Source organism: Pholcus phalangioides, unplaced genomic scaffold (genome assembly GCF_987345545.1).
Source record: "Pholcus phalangioides strain wild (caught in Gottingen) unplaced genomic scaffold, Ppha-v1.0 ptg000001l_1, whole genome shotgun sequence".
In the NCBI taxonomy this organism is placed as follows: domain Eukaryota; kingdom Metazoa; phylum Arthropoda; class Arachnida; order Araneae; family Pholcidae; genus Pholcus; species Pholcus phalangioides.
In genome coordinates, this window is record NW_028301594.1 from 11,580,894 (window position 1) to 11,593,018 (window position 12,125).

Here is a 12,125-nt window from a genome sequence, read left to right on the forward strand (position 1 = left end):
GCGCGAAATTCAAACCATATTTTCAAAGAAATAATCACTCATTCTTTGATACCTTATAATTAAAAAAAAAAAAAAATTATGATTTTTTTTTTCGGATAGATATACACTAATAAAAAGGGGCTAATATTATAGATAACTATTTTAACTGTTCAAGTTATAACTCTTATAGCTAAAATTATAATATTGTAATTATTCTGGTAATTTTGGTTGGAAAGCAGTGCCGCCTTGAGGCCCATGCACTATGCCATTAAAGCATTTTTGTCTGAAGAGAAGGGGGGGGGGGGCTTATAAAAATGAGATCAGGTGGAAATTTTCAAGAATTTGCCTCCTCAGAAAAATCACATGTACCGAGATCCCACGATACTTTAAGACGACCCTGTTAGAAAGCTATAATTTTTTTGGGTTAAAAAAGTATTTTTTTTAATTTTATACATGAAGCTAATCAAGTCTTTATTCCACAGTTAATCCAGATGGCACCTACGGTAAGAAAGTGGACACAACCGCAGCATTCCACGCTGGGGTACCTATTGCTGCCGGTGGAAAGCGGTAAATAAAATCACGAAATGATGGAAAAAAGAGAAAAAAAAACACATTATGCATATGCAACCTTCGATTCAAAAATTGAAGAGAATTATGGAATTATCTCATTGTTATCGAAATAATACAGAAAAATAAAATAATCTTGTGCCACGAGATGTAATTAACGGTCCGAATTTCCATTGAATTTCCTTTGTTGCTTTTTTTTGAATAACAAATAAATTGAATTAAAACAGAGTATATACAGTTATTTGAATTTTTTCTTATTTATTATAGTAATGGATAAATTATATTAAAAAAATGCATACATATAAGTACAAATACATGTAAGAGAGGTGAAATGAACTTTAATATAATAGTTGAGAATATGATTGTCGATACACACCAATATATACCACCACCACAGGCAGCTGAAATGTATGGTGTGATTCATATATGCATACAAATATATAATTAACGTTCCCTTTTTTTACTCTGTGTAGTTTTTCTCAAAAACTGCTTATTGGAATACTGCGAAATTTTTAGGATACCTTAATGGGACCATGGGAGAGAGGTTTATGAAATAAAAAAAATAAAAAACTCAATTTTCAACCACCAGGGTGAAAAAGTATCGTTTTTTATTGCACTTTACATTTTCCCATGGACCATATAACATATGTACCAAGTTTCAATGAAATACGCTCTCCAGAACGGGCACTACGAAGGTCGGAGTAGTGTCAGTATACTGAAATATTTATACTGGTATTTTACTAGTATACCGGTTGTTTACTTATTTTCGCGACATTCACTCAAGTTTTTTTCCCTCATCTTCTCTGTCTCCGCCTCCTTTCCCCCGTAAACATAGAAGCTGAAAAATTTGATAATTTCCGTTCATATTTTGTGATGGTAAGCAGTAATCTATTAAATGTATTTATTCATTTATTTACAACAAGAACGCCTTCTCTGAGTTTGTGTTCCAGATGTTTCACTAATAATGGACTTTAATAAATAAATAAATTTATTAATAAATTTTCCTCAAAAATTTTAGTTGTTTCAATATTTTTTGCAAGGTTATTTAACGACCACACTCTCATCTGCAATGAGTGCAGTCGCGTAAAGGTTGCTTTCAGTAAACGACGTCATATGCTCTTTGTCATCTGACTTAATGTCGGCTGTTAGTGCTCGTGTAGTTTGCCGCATGCTGTCGCTTCCGGCGGACGACCGGCCTCAAGATTAAAAAAACTATCTAAAATTTTATTCGCAGGAGGGCCATTTGCCCATGGGCATGTAGGGCATTTGCCCAGGGCCCTAAAGAACCTCCAATTTGAGACTGGACACCCTGTATATATTGTGTAGGATTTTCCATGAAACAAAGATTTGAGTCCATACAATGAATTGGGGATGATTTTAAATGTCTCGAGAAATTCGAGATAAAAAAATTCATGTAAAGGAAAAAAATTGCTCCAATTTTTCAAATTTGATTAAAATTTTTTGTTACCCTGGAAACAAGGTCCCACATTCATATCCACCACATCCTGGAGCAGGGCTCCTAAGGCAATAATCTTTTGCGGGGGCTCAGATCAGACTTTCATGGGCCGCTTTATGAATTTATACCTCGAAAGTACAAAAAATGATAAAAATGGAACCCTGAGCTGGGACCATGTTATCCCCATCCATGTGATACCATGAACATATTTCTTTCAAATATGGGACGCCTTTCAATTTCAAACCCAAACGAGAGGAATAAAAAAAAATCAGAGGAAAATGTGAGCTTTTGTCAGATTGAAATGTCATCGTGTGGCTCACGAGATGGCTCTTTGGAGCCCTATCTTGGGAACACATTCACGCATCCCCCCCCCCCCCCCCCCAATTAAAAAAAATAAGTGGCACGAGTGAGATTTCCTGATCTCGATATTGTACATAGGTTAGAAAATTAAGTCTTAGATAGTTTTCAGTAGTTAACATGCTCAAAAGAGGGCAGCACCATAAATGAAAATACTGTAACAGGAAAATTGCATGGGTGTTTGCCCACAATACAATAACATAGGAAAAACTTAATTTTATCAGTTTTCACAAAAACTTCCAGGTTGGTCTTGATTTTGAATGCTGGAAAATCTTTAATTGGCGGAAACCTGCTTGATGAAGTGAGAAGTAGGGTGATCATATGATCCGTTGGTATTTTATATGTAGTCAGGGCCGCAACTAGGAGGGAGGAGGCGGGTCTCGTGCCCCGGGCGATAGACCCCAGGGGGCGCAAATTTCATTCTGAAACCTCTCCTTCAACATTACAAGGGGGGGCGTCAAAATGCATGTTTGCCCCTGGTGACCAAGCATCTAGTTGCGGCCCTGTGTATAGTAGAACTTGGATAATTCGAGCATTTACGAACTCCTCTTGAGTTTTATATCTAATTTAATGGTGAAATTTTTTCTCCCCCAAACTTTCCGGATAACTCCAAGTTGGGGGGAAAAATTTTGCGAAAGAAGCCAGACTTTACTTCAATCGATCAAGTTGTTAAACAACAAGTTTTTAAAGCCTAATGAAAGTTTGTGAAGTCTGATTTTTCTCTTAATTAGAACCTTATTCGGTGAGTTGGTTACCAATTTTTTTTAGCCATCATTGGCAACGATGGCCGCAGCATTCAGACAGAAACTCAAATAATAACAGACTTGGCTTGTTTTCAAAACAATAGCTATGTATACACTCATGGGCGATGATATTTGTTCACCAAGAACGTAAAATACCCTATCAGAGAGAGCATTACATAAATAACTGAATTTCGTGGGCTTTTATGCTAATGATATAAGTTTAAAAATGCGTCGCGTATGCTACAGAGACACTGTAAACACGAACGGGCAGCCTTACCAAATGGTGACTGGTCGGTCACCCATGATCGTGAAAAGCGAGTGAGTGCTCTAGACAGCGTTTAAATACCGTATCCGTGGGGACTCAACAAGTGGCCGCAGACAAACGTGAAAATATAATTTATTTCAATAAAAATAATTCAATAGAAAAAATATTTATATGCCACAAATGTTATTAATATTTTCATGGATCAAAATGAAAAATTAGACCCTTATTCAGTGAGTTGGAGGTCCGCCGATTTTTTTTTATCCATTCTACTTCATATTCCTCAAGACAAGAAAGTTTGAGAGACGCTGCACTAGACCACTACGTTTCAGAAGCACAGATATTTTCCTCCCTTATTTTTTTTCCCTCCTTATAGAGAGTACACATCTAACACAGAACAGGATTACTACTGCACTACTACTACTACTACTACTAAACCGGACATGAATCTCGTCCATATTCCTCTGCGGAACTTCTAACGAATTGGTACATGTTGGAATCTGTGTGTATGTATAGTGAACCTTACGTGAAGTTTGCTTATAAGGAAGATCCCTGCCCCACAATAATGGGGCTGACAGGGCTCAAAATCGAAACTATTCTTATCAATTTTGTTTTTCACATTATGAATTCACTGCAGAAAGGGCCCATAAAACATCTGGTTTGGGAGGCCCATGAAATATCCTAAACTGGGGGGGGGGGGCTGACTCAAGATTTGGGGCCCGTGAGGAATATGAATGTCTGTGCTTCTGTAGCGTAGTGGTAAAGCACACTCTCCCGGATCACGAGGGGACGGTGGTTCGATTATCTCCGCTGAGTCATGTAGAATTTCCTCCTCAGAAATTTCATTTCCACTCTGCGCATCCAGTAATTTATATTTTAGATCAAGAAATATCACTTGTCCTGGAGGCCAATGACTTCACCCCCCCCCCCACATAAGATGACCATATGTCCCAGTTTCCGGTATATTCCTGAGTTTTTTATTAATGAAAAATAGTTTCGATAATTACGCGATCCAATCAAAATTAGTTTCGGTTTCACTAGACTCACTAGAGGCATCTATTGTCAGTTTCAGATCCTTGATTTTATGTGTGTTTAGGTGAACCATATTTTCTCTTTTTTATTCTTTTCTGAAAAACCAATTTTTTTTTAAAATACGTACTACAATTTATTATTTCAACAATGTTTAAGAAAGTTGAGTTCGCTTAGAACAAAATCATGTGTACTGAAATATCGGCTAATACGATTTTCTTTTCCCAACTTGAACCTCAAGCCATGAAACGTGTCAAGATAAAATAGTTTGTTTTTCAGCGTCATCTGTCTTTGACTTCAAATGATACTTCATGATTTTACACGTATGATATTACGTTTCTGTGATATCTTTTTACTTTCTATCGTTTCTTTTATCCGAAAAATTAATTTCTCAAACATTTACAGAATATGATTATTTTGATAAGTCCCACCCACGTAGTGTGGGCTCAGATATATAGTGAAATATCGGTTTATACGATATTTTTTTTCTGCCGCCATGAGCATGAACATTGAAAAATCGTTTAAAAATTAGATGTTCGTTGCAAATGTATTTCGTACTGCTTATTTATTATGTTTTGAAAGTAGGAACCAAGGCTGGACGAATCTACTATTGTCAGATATGCCCGGGAGCACGGAACATGTAAAAATTTTGACCGGCATATATTTTTTTATATGCCTATACGTTCTAAGAATATACATTTCCAATCTTGAACGGCGATATTTTCGGAATGACGAAAAGCGTTCAAGGACATACTGTCGGAAAAATTGTATAATTAGCATAGGTGAGAAGTGGACATTCGCCCTCCCTCGTTTACTATACACACCCCCTGGTGATTCACCTTCTCCCCCGTTCGAAGAGCCTGTATTTGCCTATGCGGAAAACACTCTCTGAAGAAAATACATGTAAATTAAAACCTCGATATAACGACACTCTATGAATCCAGTAAAAATATTGTTGTAGAGAGGTTATCGCGTTATACCGAAAGTTATTATCATCAGTCGTTGCCAAATTTATGTTGTTTTTGGCATATGTTTTGCATATGTTGTACAACCACCATAAAATTCACTTATAAGTGTTTATTCACAACAAAAAACTTTATTGATTAGTTGATTAATAAAATTCAGTTAGTTTCACACTGTAAAGTATTTTATAGCACAATACTTTTGTGTACCGCACAAAAAGTAGCTTCACGGCAACTTCATTAACAATTTCAGAGGTTGGATTGAGAAAAAAAACTGATGTTGTTAGACGCCGTCGAAAGAATAAAAAACTGGTGAGGAATTAAAAAATATATCGAAGGTGATTTTGAGAGAAATATAGAAAATATCGTTGCGTAGCAGTTGCAAAATCTCCTGAAAAATATCGTTATAGAGAGATTTATCGTACTAAAGGGTATTGCTGTACCGAGAGGAGTTTAACATTAGATGTACACCAAAGGTCTTCGATCTTTTTCTAGTCGTGGGCACTGCCTGGACCTATCATCAAAAGAAAGAGCTTCCTCACGTCAAACTTGACATACGAATGTATCAAATCTGAATGATTTCAATCCTTGAATGCAAATTATAATCCGGGCAAGTAATTTCAGACGAGTTGCACTTAAAATATTCAATTTTTCTGTGTAAAATTCCTAGTTTTCATTATCTCAACACATTTCATCGTATCCTATACTCAGCTCCTCCAAAAGGCTTCAGCATATCTCAACAAGAGATATTTCAAGTCCTGATTGATAATTTTTGTAATTATTGCCAGGAGCGGCTTAAGCAAGGGTGTAAGGAGTGCGGTGAATCCAGATGGCAGGTTTTAAGGGAGAGCAGCCTAGGCATTTATTTAGACACATAAACTTTTAAAATTTTGAAAAATAAACATTCACAAGACATCGGCACTCTTGATTTTTCGAGCCATATCTTGACAACGAAGATTTCGAAAAAACTTAGGGGGAACAGGCAGTGCCTGGGGCCATAATACCAGAAACAAGTATGGACTATATCACAAAAGGCAAGGGTGCTGTTTTGTGCAACCACCCAGTAATTTTTCCGGAGCGGCCAAATAAAAGGCAAAGAAAGAATTTGGATTCTCACTTTGCCCAGGGCCGGGAGCATCAGAACCCCTTTTATCGGAGTTTTACTAGGTTCAAATTCATGATGTAGATTTGAGATAAAGTGAAAGACTTCAACACAAAAAGAAAAGCAAATATGAACTATGGCGCCTTACTGAGATAGATCACTGATAGCTGCATTGTGGAAAAGTTATATGGCGTAATTAAGAACAGTGAGATAACTCTGGACCAAGAAACGCGAATTTTCTTAAAAAGCGGGATGTATGCGAAGAGCATCTAGTTGAGTAAACAAAAGTGTGCGGCTTTGGACGAAAAACAAAAAACAAAAACATGTTTATCCCAGAGTCCAATGACAATTCAGCCTCCCAACAGGAAGGCTGGCCGTCTTTAGAGGCTTTGCACTCAGGTAGCAGGTGAGCTCGAGCTGAACCTGATTATTGCCCAATTTAAATGACCATTATCTGTCATTGAAAGTTCTTTCAAACACAGATGGTGCCATTCTCACGCACCTCTTATTTTCACAAACATTGTAGATTCAATAGTGGCGTAATCCCCGTCCCATCACTCTGAAGCTATGTTCTGCACTTACACAGTCGGAGTATTTCTTTCTTCATTCTTCAAAGGACTGCGTCACTCAATGTCCGACTTCATTAGCGTACACAAAGGGGGTAGGAGCTGAGGCTCTAACCCCATCCTCTTGAGCCGAAATTGCAGTGTTATTTTGCAGAAAAAAAAGTAACTCCTTTTTTCAGAAGGAAAAAGAATTTGAACTCTCGCAAACGAGAATATCCTGCTTACGCCCATATCCGACTTCAATAGGATGTTTTACATCCAGGACATTTTGCTGAAGAACCATTCACTTTGCTTCAGTTTTTTTTTCTAATGAAGCCATAAAAAATCTGCAATAAAAATTTGCTTTAAGCCTTATCTTTAACTCTCCATAACATTTTGTTAGGGTTTGAAATTGAATCCTATTCTTTGTACAAAGAACTGGCACTCTTTTAAGCTATGTAAAGGGAATCCTATTCAAAAAAAGCTATAGAAAAAAAGCAATGACCCCCAGCAATAATTTTTCTCTTCACTGGTGGGCAGGGCCATCTTAAGAGTATCATACGGCCCCCGGGACAAGTTATTTTCCAGAGCCTCTATCTGACAAATTTATATACTTACTCTCGAAAATTTCCAGATCTCATTTTTGTGAGCTCCCTTCTCTTAAGGTCTCCGGACCGTGTTCGGGTGTTCCTATGCATCAAGATCATGGGTACAAGGGTGATATTGACAGCCCTTGTGCCCGGATCCATTCTCATCTTTTTTTTTTCACTCTAAAAATTCACTATACAGGGGATCCGTGAAAAGTCGGATCTAGGGGACTGCCCCGATGATCCCAGCCTAGAGGCCCTGCTCCAGCATGTGGAGGCCATGCTCAAGACGGCACTGCTGGTGCCCCAACTAGAAAGACTAGTGGGGACAAAATCTCCACCAGTTAACATGTAAAAAAAAGGCTTGGTGCATCAAACGAAAACGGTTGTTAAATTTGAAAGATATTTTACGCATTTTCATTCACGGTTACGGAAACGTTTAGCTTCATCTTGGTGGAGACATTTCCCCACATTATTAATAATTAGGAATCGTACCCGAGTCAACATCGGTCAACAATAATAAAACTATTCAACAAAGAGAGTCAAAAACAATCCTCAAAACAAATCAGATCACAACAATGGCTTTACGAAACGTAAACATTGTTAACTCAAAAAAAAAAAAATCCTAATAAATTTCGTAGCCTAATTGATTTCATCGCAGAAATACGAAAACAATCCCATTTCCGACATCGGAACGACGAAACAATCGTAACTCGCCAGCGAAAAACTCTCGCGTCGCCGCGAATAGTCGTAAAAGTCCGAGGATAATTTTATCTGGCGAGGCAGGCATAAAAATTGTAGTGACCTTCGGCACGTGACAGCTGTTATCCAATCACAGGCGCTGTCATTTAGCGCCTTGTTGTTTCCAATCCGCCATTAGCCGTCACCATCCTCGAGCAAGGTACTATGGTGATCCCGTTTACGAGAAGAAAAATTTTTTTTTTCGGCCGTTTTAAATGGGTGTTGAAGTGACTTAATTGGAAAGGACACCGTTTAGAGTCCTTTGGACGTGATTAAAATCATGGATACACCATGACGCACCCGAACTTTGTTACAAATGGCGCCAGCCTCGAAGATTGTCACACAAATTTCTTTGCTTTGGTAAGTTTATAAAAACTAGTTTATACTGTTGTGAGAGAGTAAGCAGTGTGCGAGTGTGAGTGTGTGGGAACCCTAAGGGCGAAAGACCTATTATAGGCCATAGGCATCACCATTGTTGCCTAACAATAGACATCGCACCTCCAATTTGACAATCATTTCTTTATTATTATTGAATAAATCGGATTTATTTATTTTTGACATGATCGTTGGTTTTTAGCATGATTGCGGCAACCCGTTGCGATGTAAATAAACGCGGCGATTGGTGTTTTAAATGCATTGTTGAGTAAATATTTATTAATTTTTTTGAATGCAATATTATTGAGATCGTTCTTATTGTTGTCATTATTTTTTTTGGGGGGGGGGGGAAATTATAAGCGTGTGATATATTGCATCTAGGCCTCTCCAGTGTCTTTGGATGTGACTAGTTTTAGCGTTGATTGATTGGTAATTGATTTATCAATTGTTTTGATAGAGGAAAATATATCGATTCAATATTTAAAGAGATCGCTTTTAATTTTGATTTTTCTAATATTGTTGTTGAGAGGCTTTTATTTTTGTATTCAACATGATTATAAGATACTGCTACAATTGATGTTTGGAAGATACTTAGCACCATTGCTATGCGTTAATGATCAGTAATTGATGCATTCAACATGTTGTTTTGAAATAAGATCCGATTATTGGTTTTGAAGCCAAATGTTAAAAAAAAAAATCCAGCTACCTTCTCTACCCATAGAGCTATAAGCAGGGCTGGACAAATCACACACACACAAAAAAATCTAGGTCTAGGTTCCAGAACAATTTTTTAGGTGTCAAAAATTTTCTTTTACCCGAAGAAAGAGGTTCAAATAATGCTTCTTTTGACTTTTTCAGGGCATAGTGACCCTCTTTCATGTTGGCAGGTATGCTGCTTTAAATTCCAAACATTTTGTGTGGCTATCAGCCTGCAATTTTGTAATTATAGGAAGAAAATTTTTTAAAGTTTTTAGCTGTTATGTCCAGCTCTGGCTATAGGTTCAATTACTGATTATAGGGCAAATGTGGAGAAGTTGACACGATAGCTTTATGCCATCTAGTTGTTTGTAAAAAAAGTCAATAACATGTGCATAATTGCCATGATACATGAGAAAGGTATTCATTGAAAATTTAGTGAGATTTTGATGCATGGATGGTGCAATGTTGTTGAGAGAGAAGAGGCTTTTATCATTCTTAATGTGCTGTTACAATTGAGATTTGAAAGACTTCTAGCATCATCATAATGCGTTAATAAGCGGCAATCGATACTTTGGTTGCCATTGATTTATTCAAAATGGGTTTTTGAGATAGAAGATTGACACAAACTTTTTTGCTTTGGTAAGTTTATAAAACCCAGTTTATACTGTGAGAGTAGAGGGGTGTGTGGGAGCAATAAGGGAGAAAGACCTAGGCCATAGGCATTACCATTGTTGCCTAACAATAGACATTGCTATTGTCCAAGCACATTTAATTAGACAATCATTTCTTTATAATTATTAAAATAATCTGATTTATTTAACGATATTTATTTTTTTAAATTGAGCATGATTGCAGCAGTATATCTCAGTGTTAATGAATGCGGTGATTGTTTTAAAACTAATTGTTTGAGAAAAAATTGAGATTTATATTTTTATGCAGTATTATTATTAATTCAGGGAGGGGGGAGATTGTTAGCATATAATATATTAAATTTATGCCTCTCAGGATTGTCTTGATAGAGGGGGAAAAAAATTCAATATTTTTGAAGAGATTTCTTATTTTGTTTCATGGACATATGTCGTGGACATATTGTTGATGAGAGGCTTTTATTATATATAACAATAAGACTCTCATCAACAACAATCGTGATGCTTGAATATATTCAAACATTATGATTTATAATGTGCTGTTACAATTAGGATTTGAAAGTTTTTAGCATCATTACAATGTGTTCATGGTCAGTGATTGCTGCTTTTATTGTTATTGATGCAATCAAAATGTGATTTTGATCTAGACGATTTGTCATGCAAATTTCATTGCTATGATAAGCTTATAAAAACTAGTTTATACAGTGGACGCTTGATTTTACGAACTGCACCTTTCTATGAACTAATCTTTTGGTCCCAGGTAACATACTATTGTTTCAAATGTGTTTCTCATTTATAAACATTCGATTTTATAATTTTCACTCCTACTTCATCACACACACTTACACACTAACCCCAGCCATATCGCTATACTGTAATTTACTGCCGTTGGGGCTCCATCTATTGGTGGTCTCCTCAAGCTTGTTAAGGAAAATATTTTATTTATTGTTTTTTTCCTGGTTCGAACCTGATGGCAACTTCCATAGTGGTAGACAAGCATCATTTTCATTTCGAACGGGTTTGTAAAAACTAGCGTTGACTGTATGATGTGAAAGAATAGTGTATGTGTTTGGGAACCCTAGGGGGGAAAAGGCCTATTATAGGCCATAGGCATCTCACCCTTGTTGCCTAACAATGGACATTGCTATTGTCCAAGCACCTTAGACAATCATTTCTTTATTATTTAAATGATCAGATATTGGTTTTTAGCATGATTGCTGTATCCTGTTGCAATGTAAATAAACATGGTGATTGTTGTTTTAAAATGCATTGTTGAGTAAATATATTTTTGGATGCAATGTCAGAGATTGTTATGATTGTTTGTGTTGTCATTAGTTTGGGGTGACGGCCGAAACTGGGTAGGGGAGAGTGCAACGGTCCCAAGCAGTTAAATTTGGGGGCGATCAGTTTTAGGTGGAAACAAAGAACACCCTTATAAACTTATCAAATTTTAAAGTTATGGGGTGGAAGAATCATATTTGTTTTGGGCAGCAAAAACCCTAGTCAAGGTCCTGGGAGAAGAGATTGTAAGCATGTGATATATATATGACATTTAGGCCTCTAGGTTGTCTTTGGATGTAGATTTTGATTTTAATCTTAGCATTGATTGATTGGTAATTGATTTATTTGTTGCCTTGATAGGAGAAAAAAAAATTCGATATTTGAAGAGATTTCTTCTTATTTTGTTCCGTGGACCTTGATGAAAGAGAGGCTCTTTTATTGTTATATTCAAACATCATGATTTATAATGTGCTGTTACAACTATGATTAAAAAATTTTCAGTATAATTGTAATTTGATAATGATCAGTGATTGGTGCCATTCAACATGTTATTTTGAGATAAGATCAGGTTATTGGTTCGAAAAGGTTCTGAAGTTGAAAAAGTTAAAAATTTCTAGCTACCTTCTCTCTACTGATCAGATCGCTATCAGTTCAGTTACTGATTATAGGTGAAATATAAGCCTTGGATGAAATGGGTTCATAGAATTGTTTATATAAATATAAATACAACTATATATGACATAACACATGCGTAAATAGATGCAATATTGTTGACGAGAGGCTTTTATGATTC

At 36.4% G+C, this 12,125-nt stretch overlaps 2 protein-coding genes across 3 annotated transcripts in view; both read left to right on the forward strand.

Moving 5' to 3' along the window:
• LOC149089885 (uncharacterized) overlaps positions 1 to 777 on the forward strand; it is a 29,644-nt gene extending 28,867 nt beyond the window's left edge. Inside the window, exon 8 of the mRNA XM_089254317.1 lies at positions 462 to 777. Within this exon, the coding sequence (XP_089110443.1) occupies positions 462 to 550 (89 nt within the window). The 3' untranslated portion in view covers positions 551 to 777. The remainder of the gene's footprint in view (positions 1 to 461) is intronic.
• A 7,670-nt stretch (positions 778 to 8,447) lies between these two features.
• Positions 8,448 to 12,125, forward strand: part of skd (mediator complex subunit skuld) — a 54,269-nt gene continuing 50,591 nt past the window's right edge. The window contains exon 1 of one of the 2 annotated variants that reach the window (XM_089254415.1): positions 8,448 to 8,690. In XM_089254415.1, coding sequence (XP_089110541.1) covers positions 8,622 to 8,690 — 69 coding nt within the window. In that variant the 5' untranslated portion in view covers positions 8,448 to 8,621. The remainder of the gene's footprint in view (positions 8,691 to 12,125) is intronic. The other variant, XM_089254472.1, reaches the window with a different exon arrangement.